This window comes from Oncorhynchus mykiss, chromosome 1 (genome assembly GCF_013265735.2).
Source record: "Oncorhynchus mykiss isolate Arlee chromosome 1, USDA_OmykA_1.1, whole genome shotgun sequence".
NCBI classification, from domain to species: domain Eukaryota; kingdom Metazoa; phylum Chordata; class Actinopteri; order Salmoniformes; family Salmonidae; genus Oncorhynchus; species Oncorhynchus mykiss.
The window spans coordinates 81544008-81561865 of NC_048565.1; the positions used below are offsets into that span (position 1 = coordinate 81544008).

The 17858-nt window shown below is 41.7% G+C and overlaps 1 protein-coding gene across 1 annotated transcript; it reads right to left on the minus strand.

Moving 5' to 3' along the window:
- Nucleotides 1-1217: 1217 nt before the first annotated feature.
- qrfpra (pyroglutamylated RFamide peptide receptor a) lies at nt 1218-13371 on the minus strand. Its single transcript, XM_036986856.1, has 6 exons — nt 12688-13371; nt 8482-8640; nt 6577-6638; nt 6193-6428; nt 5728-5825; nt 1218-2886 (listed from the first exon to the last, which is right to left on the minus strand). The coding sequence occupies exons 1-6, from the start codon at nt 13025-13027 to the stop codon at nt 2495-2497; spliced, it is 1287 nt and encodes a 428-aa protein (XP_036842751.1). The 5' UTR covers nt 13028-13371; the 3' UTR covers nt 1218-2494.
- Between the last annotated feature and the right edge of the window lie 4487 nt (nt 13372-17858).

Genomic DNA, 17858 nt, shown 5'->3' on the forward strand with positions numbered 1-17858 from the left:
GTCAGTACTCACAGGAGGTATGTTTGTAAATTCATTTGATCAAGTTATGTAGCCGATTGATTCCTTCTTGATGATTAAATAAAGCAAACATGTTTTGTTGTTTCTCTGTAATTCTAGCCACCTAGCAATTTTATTAAATTGGCTTTAGCTAGTGTAAGGAAGTGCTATTTCTTATGCAGGTGACCAGCCTACTGCTATTACATTGCTATAACTGAGACAACGTATTTTCACAGTAAAACATGTTAGGTCCCATACAGGATAGCTCCCACACCCACACACACAGCACACACACATTACACACACTAACTGCCGAGGACACACAGATAAGACATACACCCACACATTGGGAGGAAGAGACAGCCTTGACTTGCAGAAACCAGCGCACACACCTAATCTCCTTTTTTAGCTGAACATTGTGTGACAAGGAACGGCACGACAAGACTCAGAGGGATGACGGACGGCCCAACAGGGCCAATCCAAGAAGACTACACCTCAGCCTGAACCAACCCGAAGACCCGATCTTCTAGAATCAACCTACTTTCTGTTCTGTATATGAGACATGTGCAAACTGTTAGCGGGGCTTCTTTTCTGCTGGTTCCTTAAGAACCGAATGAAATGGGCCCGTATACGTTGTACCAGATATCTTTACTCATAATTAAACTGTCACTTGTCATACAATTTACCACCTTGTCTGAATCGATCCTTGACCGGCTCACCCTCCTACATATCCCATTATCAACACTAGCCAGTTGATAGGTTCCCAATCTCCTAACCTCATAACTAGCTACCAAGCTATTTCAGGCTATCAATCAAGTTAGAGTAGCTTGTCTATTTTAGCTGGCATACCTGCTGGCAAGGTTTTTATACTTTAGAAAAAACTAAAATAGCTTTAACTCTTGGGTTATGATACTATACCAGTGTGGCAGATGTACAAAACTACTAAGGCATAAAAGTTCTTAAAGAATCAATGTCCATCATTAATTAAAATGACAATTTTAAAGATGTATGCTTAGATAACCTATGCAGAAAAATATACTTATTATTTATTTATTTTTTTACATAGAATTAAGAATAATGATTATGGCTCTAGATTGCAGGAAAATGTTTCAGGTTTTTAGAAAAAAGCAAATTTCTCCGAATACCACCCACCTTCCATTCTCATGTACTTCGTGCACCCTCTAAAATAATGGGTGCATGACATTTTTGATTTGATTTTATTAAGGTCCCATTAGCAAACATCAATGGCGACAGCTAGTCTTACTGGGTTCCGACACATAACGAAAATACATTACAAAATACTTTACAATTTACATATACTGAACAAAAATATAAACGCAACAATTTCAAAGATTTTACTGAGATACAGTTCATAGAAGGAAATCAGTCAATTTTCAACAAAAAAAATCATTAGGCCCTAAACTATGGCTTTCACATGACTGGGTAGAGGCACAGACATGTGTGGACATGGGTGATTTACTTGGGAGGCAGTCTGTTTTCTTTCATTTCTTCTGTACCTGGGGACTGTGAAAAGACCCCTGGTGGCATGTCTGGTGGGGTAAGTGTGTATGTCAGTGCTGTGTGTAAGTTGACTAAGCAAACAATTTGGAATTTCCATCACATTGTCTCTTATGAAAACAAGAAGCCATGCAGTCAGGCCTATCTACATCTGCCAACCTGTTCAACAGCCACACCATTCATTACCAGATTCAGCCGAGGCCTAGAACTTAGGGAATGATTTGACCAAATACAATGCTCTTAGTTTTAGAGATGTTCAGGACCAGTTTATTACTGGTAACCCATTCTAAAGCAAACTGCAACTCTTTGTTTAGGATTTCAGTGATTTCACTAACCTCCCCTGCATGACACATTCCAACGCTTTCATCTGTTGTCAAAGAAAATGGAGAAATACTTCACAGCACAGTTTTATATAATGTCACAACAATGTACGCACAAACTTCACAAATAATACATAACTCTGGAGGATACCAATACCCTACCTATAGTCAGTTTTCAAAGGCAGCACTATAAAACCAGACAGGCCCTAAGTGGAGGAAAACAAGGTAGATAAATACAATATGGATGATTGATGCCATATATGCTCTCTCCAGAGTTCAGAATCTCATGTCTAAGGTCACACATGAGTAGAGTGGTCATATCCATTATTTTTCAGATACAAATCTAATCCAGAAAAGAAACCTACACACTGATTTTAGGTGTCCTTTAAAAGTAAGGTGTGAATGACTGGTCCTTTTATTTAGGATCATCAATCACTTGATTCAATTGTAACCTCACTGTTGATAATAGATGCCATTTAGCAGACGCTTCCATCTAAAGTGACTTACAGTCATGCATACATACATTCTACGTATGGGTGGCCCCGGGAATCGAACCCACAACCCTGGCGGGGCAAGCTCTACCAACTGAGCCAAGCAGGACCACATTAGGGAATAGAAGTCCCAAATCTAATATAGGCATATCTACATCGGACTTCCACTCATGTCTGTGGCTCACAGGTCACAAACAAGATCTCCTCCTCTGCATAGGATGGAGCTGTATTTAGCTTTAAGGCACCATTCTCAATCCCACTAATCTGTGTCCTGGTGGCCTGTACGATGGACATGTCTTCCAAGATGGCCGCCTCTTGTCTGTCCCTCGGTCGGGTAAAACGGACATGTAGTTTGGATCTACTGGTGACGTCTAGAGCTCCAACCCTCTGGTTTGGCCGTCGGCAGCACTGGGAGAAGGTGGACACACATTTCTTCTGGAAGTTCTCATTCATGAAGGCGTAGACGATAGGGTTGTTGAAGGAGTTGGAGAAACCGATGGCCTGGGCGATGGCCATGATCATGTTCACCGTGATGTCGTTGAACTGCTCGTCCAGGTAATCTGAGGATGGGAATGATAATGTGGAATTGATATAGGTGGGATTGTTAGATCATCTGGTACTTAATCCTTAATAATCAATTGACGCATCCATGTGTCAATCTAATTAACATAATACAAAAATACCCAACAATATCCATCTGTTTAAAGGGATACTTCCGAATTTTGGCACTGAAGTTCTTTATCTACTTCCCCAGTGTCAGATAAACTCATGAACACCATGTCAGCCTTCCGCATCTGCGGTGGAATGTGGCAGTGCTACAGCGCTGTTTGTCAGACCAGGAGACATCCCTAAAATTGGTCTTCTCACAAAAACATCTATAGCGTCTGAACAGTTTGACCACACTATGGAAAGATGAGACTCTCATGAACACAATGGTGTTCTACATTTTGCTCTATGACCCCCCACAAGCCCCACGGGACTCGTCTGAAGTGGTAGCCAATGTGCCAACTTATGTCTGTAGCGTCATAACCGTTTGGGCTACAAACTAATATGACCACTCTATGGAAAGACGAGACTCGGCTTTGCTCTATGACTCCCACTGTCACGCCCTGGTCAAAGTATTTTGTGTTTTCTTTATTATTTTGGTCAGGCCAGGGTGTGACATGGGTTTATTTATGTGGTGTGTTTTGTCTTGGGGTTTTCGTAGGTATTGGGATTGGGGTTTAGTGGGGTTCTCTAGCAAAGTCTATGGCTGTCTGAATTGGTTCTCAATCAGAGGCAGGTGATTATCGTTGTCTCTGATTGGGAGCCATATTTAGTCAGCCATATTCTTTGAGTGTTTCATGGGTGATTGTTCCTGTCTCTGTGTTTGTTGTAACTAGATAGGCTGTATAGGTTTTCACGGTCTGTTTCTTGTTTTTGTATTGTTCGTTTTGTCTTCATTAAACATGTATGAAAATTACCACGCTGCATTTTGGTCCGACTCTCCTTCACCCGAAGAAAACCGTAACACCCACAAGTGTCACGGGACTTGTCTGAAGGTAACGAGGTACCGGTAAAAAAAATAATAATAATATTGAAGTATAGAAGCAGTTTTGTGCCAACAAAAAAAGGGGGTTAAATATGTGTACCAAAACATATATTTCCTGAGCTTTTCTTAAAGCTCCTAGATATAGGACAGACACTTCAAAACCTTTTTCCTTATTTTTTATGTTTTGTCTTTTGCCATTTCTGAATGCGTTATTCAGTGCATTTCAATGGGCTAAAGTAGTAAAGGCCAAATTCAATAATTCATCAAACATATACAGTACCCGTCAAAAGTTTGGATACACTTACTCATTCAAGGGTTTTTCTTTATTTTGACTATTTTCTACATTGTAGAATAGTGAACAAAAGCTGAAGAACATACACACGTCCAGGTACTTTCCATGGGTGCTGGAGTGAGGCAAACTCATGGAAAACAGAAAGGAACATGCCGCAGACTGCTGCTCATGCTACCAGGTGATATTTATTAACAATGTTTCGACCCTTAGGGCATAGTGAAGTCATCAAAATGATTAAATAACACATATGGAATCATGTAGTAACCAAAAATGTGTGTTAAACAAATCAAAATAGATTTTATACTTGAGATTCTTCAAAGTAGCCACCTTTTGCCTTGACAGCTTTGTACACCCTTGGTATTCTCTCAACCAGCTTCATGAGGCAGTCACCTGGAATGCATTTCAATTAACAGGTCTGCCTTGTTTGAGCCAATCAGTTGTGTTGTGACAAGGTCCATATTATGGCAAGAACAGCTCAAATAAGCAAAGAGAGACAACAGTCCATCATTACTTAAAGACATGACAATCATCCTGGAAATTTTTAAGAACTTTGAAAGTTTCTTCAAGAGCAGTCACAAAAACCACCAAGCGCTATGATGAAACAGGCTCTCATGAGGACCACCACAGAAAATGAATAACTAGTTACCTCTGCTGCAGAGAATAAGTTCATTAACTGCACCTCAGATTGCAGCCCAAATAAATGCTTCACATAGTTCAAGTAATAGACATCTCAACATCAACTGTTCAGAGGAGACTGTGTGTGAATCCGGTCTTCATGGTCGAATTGCTGCAAAGAAACCACTACTAAAGAACACCAATAATAAGAAAAGACTTGCTTGGGCCAAGAAACACGAGCAAGGGACATTAGACCAGTGTAAATCTGTCCTTTGGTCTGATTAGTCCAAATTTGAGATTTTTGGTTCCAACCGCCGTGTCTTTGTGAAATGCAGAGCAAGTGAACAGATGATCTCTGGATGTGTGGTTCCCACTGTGAAGCACGGAGGAGGAGGTGTGGTGGTGCTTTTCTGGTGACACTGTCTGTGATGTATTTAGAATTCAAGGCACACTTAACTAGCATGGCTACCACAGCATTCTGCAGCATTACGCCATCCCATCTGGTTTGCGCTTAGTGGGACTATCATTTGTTTTTCAACAGGACAATGACCCCAAACACACCTCCAGGCTGTATAAGGGCTATTTGACCAATAAGGAGAGTGATGGAGTGCTGCATCTGATGACCTGGCCTCCACAAACACCCGACCTCAACCCAATTGAGATGGTTTGGGATAAGTTGGACCGCAGTGTGAAGGAAAAGCATCCAACAAGTGCTCAGCATATGTGGGAACTCCTTCAAGACTGTTGGAAAAGCATTCTTCATGAAGCTGGTTGAGAGAATGCCAAGAGTGTGCAAAGCTGTCATCAAGGCAAAGGGTGGCTACTTTGAAGAATATTTGATTTGTTTTGTTTTGTTTAACACTTTTTTTGGTTACTACATGAATTCATGTGTTATTTCAGATCAACTGATTGATGTATAGAAGAGAAGTGTCTTATGGCTATTGGCTTCTCAGACAGACTTACTGTAGTCAGAGAGCATGTGGACGGTGTGGAATGGGGCCCAGCACACAGTGAATAGCACCACAATGGTAATCATCATCTTGATGGCTCTCCTCTTCCTTCTAATCACCAACAAAGAATAAGAAACACATATTAATCTGTCGGGTTAACATGAAGAAACGTTTTGGATCATATGATAATATTCTTATATTCAGTATTCAGTGAAATTATCATAATTATGTCACGGACAGGATCTTCCACAGGAGTAACCAACATCTTGACCACCAGACCAACAGGATATTCTTTCTAGACACGGATTTTGAAGTCGCAGGCAGAGGGGCTACCTTATCAAAAGACCATGAGCAACCATGTACCGACTCATGTCCGCTGCAATCACTCTGTACCTACAGAACGTAACTACCATGTATGTGTATAGGTTGTTGAACACACAAGTGTTTTTATGGAGTCATACAGTATCTCTATACAGACCTGGAGATCTTTCCCACCTCTCCCTGGTTCATGGTGTTAAGTACAAAGGAGTCGCCCACCCTCTTGCGGATCCACAGTTCGATCCCTATCCGTGTGTAGAGGATCAACATGGCCGCCAGGGGCAGGAGGAACAGAACTACCAGGATGAAGGTGGCATACAGCTGTCTGTGTGAGGCCGAGCGCCAACGCTCCTGGCAGCACACGTGGTGTAGGTCGTATAGGAAGTCATACTTCACCTGGAGAGAGACATAAGTGTGAATACACAAACACACACACAAACACACACACACACACAAAGTAATCACAGATCTAACACATCTGGACAGGGAAATAGCTTAAAAGCAATTGGCAGGAGTACTACGCAGAGTGTAGTATCTTACCCACCTCTAACTGTTGCACCAACAACATGGGAGATCCAACAATCATGGATGCAAGCCAAACAACTCCTAGTCAAAGAGAACAAAGCAAAATGAAGACATGGTTCTACCAGTGCCGTAACTACATATGAGAACACAGAGGTCCGGACCTCAGTAAAAAAAAAAAAAATATATATATATATATATATATATATATATATATATATATATATATATATATATATATATATATATATATATATATATATATATACACTATATACACTACCATTCAAAAGTTTGGAGTCACAAATAAATGCCCATGTTTTTGAAAGAAAAGCAACATTTTTTGCCCATTAAAATAACAACATTTATCAGAAATACAGTGTAGACATTGTTAATGTTTTAAATGACTATTGTAGCTGGAAACGGCAGATAAAAAAAAAAAAAATAAAAAAAAAAAAAAATGTACCCCGTTTTCTCCCCAATTTCGTGGTATCCAATTGTTAGTAGTTACTATCTTGTCTCATCGCTACAACTCCTGTATGGGCTCGGGAGAGACGAAGGTCGAAAGCCATGCGTCCTCCAAAACACAACCCAACCAAGGCGCACTGCTTCTTAACACAGCCCGCATCCAACCCGGAAGCCAGCCGCACCAATGTGTCGGAGGAAACACCATGCACCTGGCGACCTGGTTAGCGTGCACTGCACCCGGCCCGCCACAGGAGTCGCTAGTGCACGATGAGACAAGGATATCCCTAACAGCCAAACCCTCCCTAACCCGGACGACGCTAGGCCAATTGTGCGTCGCCCCACGGACCTCCCGGTCGCGGCCGGCTGCGACAGAGCCTGGGCGCGAACCCAGAGTCTCTGGTGGCACAGGTAGCACAGCAATGTAGTGCCCTAGACCATTAGACCAGTGCCCTAGAACACCCGGGAGGCCCTGGAAATGGCCGTTTTTTAATGGAACATCTACATAGGATTACAGAGGCCCATTATCAGCAACCATCACTCCTGTGTTCCAATGGCACGTTGTGTTAGCTAATCCAGGTGTATCATTTTAAAAGGCTAATTGATCATTAGAAAACCCTTTTGCAATTGTTAGCACAGATGAAAAATATTGTTCTGATTAAAGAACTAATAAAACTGCCCTTCTTTAGACAAGTTGAGTATCTGGAGCATTAGCATTTGTGGGTTCGATTACAGGCTCAAAATGGACAGAAACAAAGACCTTTCTTCTGAACCTCGTCAGTCTATTCTTGTTCTGAGAAATGAAGGCTATTCCATGCGAGAAATTGCCAAGAAACTGAAGATCTCGTACAACGCTGTGTACTAATCCCTTCACAGAACAGGGCAAACTGTCTCTAACCAGAATAGAAAGAGGAGTGGGAGGCCCCGGTGCACAACTGAGCAAAAGGACAACTATAGTCTAGTTTTAGAAACTAGAGTCCTCAACTGGCAGCTTCATTAAATAGTACCCGCAAAACACCAGTCTCAATGTCAACAGTGAAGAGGCGACTACGGGACTAATGTAGAAACTAGTAAAAATAAAGAAAAACCCTTGAATGAGTAGGTGTGTCCAACCTTTGACTGGCACTGTACCAAAAATATATCTATTTTTTTTGTTGTCCAATCGCCGCTGCTCCCTGTATCCATATAATCTTACTCATTAATATCTGAAAGGACAATCTGGTCCTAGATCAGTATTCCTATTCCGATACGCTTTGTAAATAAGGCTCTGAGGAAGGTCAAACCTGATTTGACTTAAATTCTTGTATCTCAGAAGAATAAAACAACGCCTCTACTTCGAACCCTGAGGAGGGTTAAAGGTGACTTTGTTCCTCTCTCCCCTAAAGAGAATAGCAAAAATTACTATCTACTTACTGTCTACTCTAAGACAATTTGTTAATACAGGACCATATATTTACTTTACCCAGCATCCTGTAGGCTCTCTGTGGTGTGTACTGTCTCTTCATGCTGAGTGGATGGACGATGCCTTGGTACCTCTCCAGAGCGATGCACGCCATGGTGAGTATACCTGTCACCACTGCTGTCGTCTGGACAAAGGGAATGGTCTTGCACACCAGAACACCTATAAGAGGAGAGGGACAAAGCCTGTGTCTGAAATGGCAACCTAATTCCTATGTAGTGCACTACCTTTGACCAGGCCCAATGCATGGGATCCACAGGAGTCCTTTTCTGTGTCCGAAAGGGTGCTAGTGGACAACCTGGTGCTAGTGGACAACCTGGTGCTAGTGGACAACCTGGTGCTAGTGGACAACCTGGTGCTAGTGGACAACCTGGTGCCAGTGGACAACCTGGTGCTAGTGGACAACCTGGTGCTAGTGGACAACCTGGTGCTAGTGGACAACCTGGTGCTAGTAAAAACCCTGGTGCTAGTGGACAACCCTGGTGCTAGTGGACAACCTGGTGCTAGTGAACAACCTGGTGCTAGTGAACAACCTGGTGCTAGTGGACAACCTGGTGCTAGTGGACAACCTGGTGCTAGTGGACAACCTGGTGCCAGTGAAAACCCTGGTGCTAGTGGACAACCTGGTGCTAGTGGACAACCTGGTGCCAGTGAAAACTCTGGTGCTAGTGGACAACCTGGTGCTAGTGGACAACCTGGTGCCAGTGAAAACCCTGGTGCCAGTGAAAACCCTGGTGCTAGTGGACAACCTGGTGCCAGTGGACAACCTGGTGCCAGTGGAAACCCTGGGTCTAGTGGACAACCTGGTGCTAGTGGACAACCTGGTGCTAGTGGACAACCTGGTGCTAGTGAAAACCCCGGTGCTAGTGGATAACCTGGTGCTAGTGGACAACCTGGTGCTAGTGGACAACCTGGTGCCAATGAAAACCCTGGTGCTAGTGGACACCAGGGTTGCTAATAAAGAAATAATAAATCATGCAATGGCCAATTTTCTACTTGATTTGGTGCACAATTCAATTCTTATATGCATGACCAGAGATGTGACAGCAAATATTGTTCTTCTTTACCGCCAGTCTTATACAAATCTGTATCTTGTGTAACGGTTTAGTCAAACGCGTTAGTGCTTATGAAGGTGAAATACCTGAATGCTTTTCCTAGGAATGTGTCTTGTTGCTAATCAATGGAAGGCTTACAAAAATGTTATGCATTGTGTTTTAACTTACTTACACTGTATGTATCTGTTTGCTTAACAATGGAAGGATGATGTATGATATAATGAGGACATAATAATAATTGAATGATTTTCCCAAAAATGTGTCCTTTTGATTGATAACAGAAGGTTGACATTGATGCTTGAATGCTTTTACTAGAATCTGTTTATTTGACTGACAGAGGATCGACTTAGAGGTATTTCAGTGATGTGTCTGTTCGCAGGATAATGATACTTGAATGATTTTCCTAGAAATGGGTTCTTTTTGCCAGACAATTAAGGCAAATCATAGAAATGATGTTTGAATGCTTTTACCAGAATTAGTTTGTTGGCAGGACAATGGAAGAGGTATTGGGAAAATGTCAGTTACAGGTCCAAAATGATCGGCACCCTTGATAAAGCTGAGCAAAAAAGACTGTATAAAATAAATAATATAAATACTGAGCTATATTGAAAGCTCAAAAAAATGGGAAATTATATTATCTTATACTAATACAATTGCTCAGATAAAGATATTTTGTTTGGCAAGTAATGGTGTGCGTGGCCAAAGATCGAATCAAATTTTATTTGACTTTCTGGTCAGATGACATGAAAATAGAGCTCTTTAGCCATGCACACTAGTCAGTTGGGGTCTCAGCTTACTGTTAGTAAGGATAGTAGGATACACAACATGCAATTTCAAAATTTGAGCAGTTTTCCTCTTGTTATATCAGTCACTGACAGTCACTCAGTTAGACCATGTCATCTAACATTTTATAGATTACTGGTTAAGTTAGTCTAGCCAGCTATCTAAACCTTGTAGTAATCATGGCCGAATTACTGACCAGGCACGCAAGGCACGTGGCCTGGGGCCCTGACCCCTAGGGGGCCCCAATTGATTTTTTTAGTCTCTCTCACTCAGATATCATATGAACATGGCAAAATGTTTAGAATGGCAGGAAATGAGCTTTAGAGAGGGTTTCACTCTGTGATGTGTTATGTTGGATTTGATCAAAACCTGATTAATTTAATTTAGGCCAAAAAGTTCATTTCTTTACGATGCTGTCTTGCATTATTTATTTTAAGAGCTTTGCAAACAGGATGGTAATTTGGAAAGGGATTTTTTTATTTTTAAACCAGACTTCCTTCTTTTCACTTTGTCATACAGGCCAGTAATGTGGAGTGAATGCAATGAGCTCAGCCAATGAAGACTGTTTAAAATCATCTTCAGCCTCAGAGAAATATCCATGAGCAGTTTCCATTTTATTCTGCAGCTCAGTAAGGAAGGATGGCCAGATCTTTACAGTATCTGGGGGATATGGGGTCTGTGGCGGCAGGTATCCTAGTGGTTAGAGCGTTGGGCCAGTAACCAAAAGATCAAGAGATCAAACCCCTGAGCTGACAAGGTAAAAATCTGTTGTTCTGCCCTTGAACAATCCACTGTTCCTAGGACATCATTGTAAATAAGAATGTGTTCTTAATTGACTTGCCTAGTTAAATGAAGGTAAAATAAAAATATGACACACCACCCACAGATTACCAAACTCAAAGAGATATTCAGTGGCTAGGATTTTATTTTTTACCTGCCCTGATCTGTGCCTGTCTAAGAATGTATTCCATACTTTTAAAGCTCATTGGTTGCTCTGAGGTTGAATCCTTGTTTGACATTCACTATCCAACTGAGGGACCTTACAGAGACAGGGGAAATTATTCTTGAATCATGAGAATCTCTACTTTTGCAAACATGGACCTTATTCAACAAATTGCGTGATTCTTTACGAAAATAGGGTGCGTGTGTCCTAAACGGTAGCATGCTGCCTATATAGTGTGCCACTTTTGACCAGGACCCTATGGGCTCTGGTCAAAAGTAGTGTACTACCTAGAGAATAGGGTGCTATTTGGGACATATCTGTGGTGTTGTAGCCTAATGATGAAACATCCCATTCTGGTTGCATTCATCATTTCTAATCAGTGGTCCTCATTAAATTGTCACCATGTTGAAACTAGACATGATTTAAAGTTAACGTTTTATGTAATGAAATTAAGTAGACCAATCAATATGAAGACATGAAACCCCATGGAGCCACAGCTTTGAAACCCCATAGAGCCACATATTTGAAACCCCATAGAGCCACAGATTTGAAACCCCATGGAGCCACAGCTTTGAAACCCCATGGAGCCACAGCTTTGAAACCCCATGGAGCCACAGATTAGAAACCCCATAGAGCCACAGATTTTAAACCCCATAGAGCCACAGTTTTGAAACCCCATTGAGTCACAGATTTGAGACCTCATAGAGCCACAGATTTGAAACCCCATAGAGCCACAGATTTGAAACCCCATAGAACCACAGCTTTGAAATCCCCATAGAGCCACAGCTTTGAATCCCCATGGAGCCACAGCTTTGAAACCCCCAAGGAGCCACAGATTAGAAACCCCATAGAGCCACATATTTGAAACCCCATGGAGCCACAGATTTGAAACCCCATGGGGCCACAGATTTGAAACCCCATGGAGCCACAGATTTGAAACCCCATAGATCCACAGATTTGAAACCCCATAGAGCCACAGCTTTGAAATCCCCATAGAGCCACAGCTTTGAAACCCCATGGAGCCACAGCTTTGAAACCCCAATGGAGCCATTGCTTTTTAGTGTGAATGTTTAGTAGCCTCCACTTTACCTCTGCTTTCTCACATTATTTGTTATATAGTCAGAACTTATACCAGCAAACTGTAAAGCCTCAGTTATTATTGGGTTGTCTGTAGTGAACGAAATAGGTTATATTACCATCAGAAAAAAAGTCAATTAAGTTATATTAAATCTTCGATTTTGAATTTATTTTATAAGGTGATGCAGTAAATTGTAGATGACTCAATAGCTGTGGTTTTGAAAGTCGTGGCTCTCCCATTATCATAATAGCCCTAACCATCCAGAATTCATGTTAGGTTAATTTTTACAAAACAGGCTCAATTTATAAGTGAATCACTTCATAAAACACAGATAGATAATACTCTCTCACCTCCTAGCCACTCGGATGAGATGTTCTGCAGTAAAGTGAACGGGATGCAGAAGAACGAAATCAGGAGGTCGCTCACTGCTAGAGAACAAATGAAGATGTTCGTGGCAGTTTGGATTCCCCGCTTTCTCACCACGATGTAAACAACCAAACTATTTCCAAGTAGTGCCAGCAAGAAAATAACCGCGTACACAATCACGAACGCTGTCTTGGCTCCAGGTGGAAGCTCAGGCGTATAAACCAGCGGTTGGATTTTGTAGATTTCAATAAACTCCCGACGCGTTAAATTATAACGGTAAAGTAGCTCTTGCAGGGCCTCTGGAGTTATTTTCGTATTCCCCATAGTAAGTGACGGATTACTATTATTTAATTTGCTGTCTGGCTAATTTATTTCACCTTTATTTAGGCAGAGCGGGGTCCTTATTAGAGACTTATTGAAGCGATAAGTCGTGATAAAACCCCTGCGGTGTCCTGTGCACCACCCGAGACGTGTGCGAAAATGCGTGAGTAGCCTATTCCTCTCTCCGTGTGGAGGCTCCAGTTGTGCCATGCTAGCTCTCCCAGGCTACTACTCAACCGCTGCATCGCACGCTGGCATGCGTCATCACTCAATAATCATTAGACTATATATAGGACGTTGACAAGAGAACATTTAACCCCCCATGTATCCCATAGCTGCATTGAAATATTTAGTTAAATAAATAAATATTTAGTTATTGTAATTATGAGTCAATTTCAGGTCAAATTGTCCTCAACCCACTAAGTGGTTTTAAGATCATATATATATAAAATACTGAACTAAAATATAAATGCAACATGTTAAGTGTAGGTCCCATGTTTCATGAGCTGAAATTAAAGATCCCAGACATGTTCCATACACACAAAAAGTTTACATCCCTGTTAGTGAACATTTCTCCTTTGCCAAAATAAACCATCCACCTGACAGGTGTGGCATATCAAGAAGCTGATTAAACAGCATGATCATTACACAGGTGCACCTTGTGCTGGGGACAATACAAGTTCACTCTAAAATGTGCAGTTTTGTCACACAACACAATACCACGGATGTCTCAAGTTTTGAGGGCGCGTGCAATTGGCATAATGACTTCAGTAATGTCCACCAGAGCTGTTGCCAGAGAATTTAATATTAATTTCTCTACGTCCTTTTAGAGAATTTGGCAGTACTTCCAACCAGTCTCACAACCGCAGACCATGTGTAACCACGCCAGCAAAGGACCTCCACATCCGGCTTCTTCACCGGCAGAATCGTCTGAGGTGGTACTGAGGAGTATTTCTGTCTGTAATAAATCCATTTTGTGGGGAAAACCTCATTCGGATTGGCTGGGCCTGGCACAAGGGAACTCCTCATAAACACAACACTGTCACCAGTCCCGGCGCAAGGATGAAGTGATTAAGGGGCAGTTGATATCGTTGAGGGGGCACAGTTGTTGGGGTTCTTGCATCGGAATTATATTGAATTCAGCTTATATCACATTATACCACAATAAACATAACGTTCAAATGCCGAGACTCCAAGACCATTGATTGAGTTTTTTTTAAGTTACACATTTGCTCAAAGTCTGTAGCCTACCTTCGCTGCGCTGTATCAGCACGATGGACAGCGCCCTACACAAGGCCGTTTTGGTAATGAATATTGGCTACAAGATAGATATGGTAATGCATCTATTACAAACAGCCTTTGTGAATGCAGCTGTACACACAGCTGTCTTGCCAAAATAATGCAAACCAAATGCTGAAAGTAGGCTCTGCACATGAAGCTAGCTGGAGCTCGGCAGCATCATCACTCCTGGGCTTGGTGGCAGCCTCATTGGTTTGATGCTGCTCATCGCTCTGCTTCTCTTTTTTTTCTGCTTTGTTTGGGTACTGTGGCGAAGCCAATTTCTGATGTCCATTGTGGCAGTGGCAGATTAGCTGGGAGTCGTACCTGGGCCCGCTTGTACCTGGTGTTTTCTACTACTAGAACTCTCAGCAGTAAGTTGAGACCCCGACTGAGATCCTTCAAATAAAAGGTAGTGCCTGTATTGGACATTGTTCTCCGTTAATATTTTTACTAGCACCGTATACAGGTGCATTGAACCATGTTGAGCGCTTTTGTTTAAAACCTCAGTGGATAGTGCTAAAATAATGACGTCGTATCTGAATTCTGCCATCTTTATGGACGTTTGCCATTATCTCGAGTCCCAAATGTCCCCCATGGTACCCATAGGGCTCTGATTAAAAATAGTGCAGTATTTTTTAAATGTTTAAAATTTGTTTCACCTTTATTTAACCAGGTAGTTCTCATTTGCAACTGCGACCTGGCCAAGATAAAGCGTAGCAATTCAACACATACAACAACACAGAGTTACACATTGAATAAACAAAACATACAGTCAATAATACAGTAGAACAAAAGAAAACAAAAAGTCTATATACAGTGAGTGCAAATGAGGTAAGTTAAGGAAATAAATAGGCCATGGTGGCGAAGTAATTACAATATAGCAATTAAACACTGGAATGGTAGATCGGCAGAAGATGAATGTGCAGGTAGAGATACTGTTGTGCAAAGGAGCAAGATAAATAAATACCAGTATGGGGATGAGGTAGGTAGATAGATGGGCTGTTTACAGATAGGCTATGTACAGGTGCAGTGATCTGTAAACTTCTCTGACAGCTGGTGCTTAAAGCTAGTGAGGGAGATGTGATTCTCCAGCTTCAGAGATTTTTGCAATTCGTTCCAGTCATGGGCAGCAGAGAACTGGAAGGAAAGACGACCAAAGGAGGAATTGGCTTTGGGGGTGACCAGTGAGAAATACCCGCGTGCTACGAGTGGGTGCTGCTATGGTGACCAGTGAGCTGAGATAAGGCGGGGCTTTACCTAGCAGAGACTTGTAGATAACCAGTGGGTTTGGCGATGAGTATGAAGCGAGGGCTAACCAACGAGAGTGTACAGGTCGCAATGGTGGGTAGTGTATGGGGCTTTGGTGACAAAACGGATGGCACTGTGATAGACTGCATCCAGTTTGTTGAGTAGAGTGTTGGAGGCTATTTTATAGATGACATCACCGAAGTCGAGGATCGGTAGGATGGTCAGTTTTACAAGGGCATGTTTGGCAGCATGAGTGAAGGATGCTTTGTTGCGATATAGAAAGCAGATTCTAGATTTAATTTTGGATTGGAGATGCTTAATGTGAGTCTGGAAGGATAATTTACATTCTAACCAGACACCCAGGTATTTGTAGTTGTCCACGTATTCTAAGTCAGAGCCGTCCAGAGTAGTGATGCTGGACGGGCGAGCAGGTGCGGGCAGTGATCGATTGAAAAGCATGCATTTAGTTTTACTTGCGTTTACGAGCAGTTGGAAGCCACGGAAGGAGAGTTGTATGGCATTGAAGCTTGTCTGGAGGTTAGTTAACACAGTGTCCAAGGAGGGGCCAGAAGTATACAGAATGGTGTCGTCTGCATAGAGGTGGATCAGAGAATCCCCAGCAGCAAGAGCAACATCATTGATGTATACAGAAAAGAGAGTCGGCCCGAGAATTGAACCCTGTGGCACACCCATAGAGACTGTCAGAGGTCCAGACAACAGGCCCTCCGATTTGACACACTGAACTCTATCAGAGAAGTAGTTGGTAAACCAGGCGAGGCAATCATTTGAGCTCCCGCCTGAGTTGGGTGGGTAGTCTATGTTCTTTTTTCTATGATTTGGTATTTCTGTGTTTGGCCTGGTATGGTTCTCAATCAGAGGCAGCTGTCAATCGTTGTCCCTGATTGAGAACCATACTTAGGCAGCCTGTTTTCACCCTTGAGTTGTGGGTGATTTATTTTCTGTTCTGTGTTTTGTTTCACCGTTCAGGACTGTTCGTTTTGTCGTTTTATTGTTTTGTTCAGTGTTCAGTATTTCTTATTAAAACAAGATGAACACTTACCACGCTGCGCATTGGTCCTCTCTCTCCCAACGACGAACGTTACACCTCTGCTCACAGTGCTGGCAAAGTTGGAAGTTAGTGTATTTTTTAAGGGGGTAGATCAGCTTTATTATTGCAGATAGATTGTGGCTTCCATCACGGAGATGGACACTACAGACCCTCATCCAATCCCAACCCTTTGCTTCTCATTTCACAAGTTATACAATTCAATCAAATATATAGAACAATATTTTTTTTCAATGCAGAAAATAAAATACGATTAAAGTTGTCCAACATTCATGTTAGTATATTGATCTATTCCCACCCCTTTACAGTGGTATAATAAATCCCTTTGCATGGCAATGCCCCTCACAGTCACTGAATTGTTTACCGGCAGTAATGCAAGTGTTTGTTTTTGAAAAGATGGACAGAAAGAAAACAATTGGATTGTGAAGTTGAAATAGATGACATGCTGTGTGATTGCTATAAGTTTCCAACATATGGTGTTAGTGTTCGGAAGAATCAGTGAGAGACGCTATTCAAATGCAATCAATCTATCATGGTAGTGTGCAATCACACACATAAACAGATTCTGGTTTTGTACATGCCGGGGGTTGAACCTTTTCTGGAGGCTCTTAGCCTTGAGAAGCAGCCATGAAAGTTGACTCAAAGGTTTCCTCCCAAATGGCCACCTATTCTCTACATATTGCACTACTTTAGTGCACTATAAGTAGTGCACTATAGCAAATCTGGTGCCATTTGGGACTCAGTAACAGTGCATGAACTGTCCCGCAGGGCTCCTTTGTTCATTTAGTTCAATAAGTGTGGACCCAAACACTATGAATAGCATAATGAAGCATTAATATATTCCTTCTGTTTGAATTAACCTGCACAATGATGTAGATCGACGATGTGTCTGCAGTTCATCATTAGCAGACATCAAAGTAAATTTGATGTCTGCTTCATGACAGTGAAATGTTTCTCTAATTTACATTGTTCTGCACTACTTTCACACCTGGACTAATCATATCTGAAAATATGTGATGTGATATCCCTCCTTGTGTATATGAAAATTATGGAAAGTTTGGGGTTTTAATCAAAAGTTGTTTTGGTCTAGAATCAACTTTTAATTTATAGGACCGTCTATCATTCAATTGCCTTTTCTCTGTCTTCTTAGAATACAGTTATTATCTCAATTAGAGAGTAGGTTTTCAAAATAGAATTCTGATTGTGTTTTGTTTTGCGGACAAACCCCAGCTAACCCCA

Bases quoted from the DNA above. Each gene is read 5' to 3' on its own strand.
- qrfpra (XM_036986856.1), bottom strand. From the start codon at position 13,027: ATGGGGAATACGAAAATAACTCCAGAGGCCCTGCAAGAGCTACTTTAC. The intron at 8,641-12,687 runs GTGAGAGAGTAT...CTCCTCTTATAG, and splicing joins CTCATCCGAGTGGCTAGGAG to GTGTTCTGGTGTGCAAGACC. The intron at 2,887-5,727 runs GTAAGTCTGTCT...TCCCATCCTCAG, and splicing joins CCACATGCTCTCTGACTACA to ATTACCTGGACGAGCAGTTC.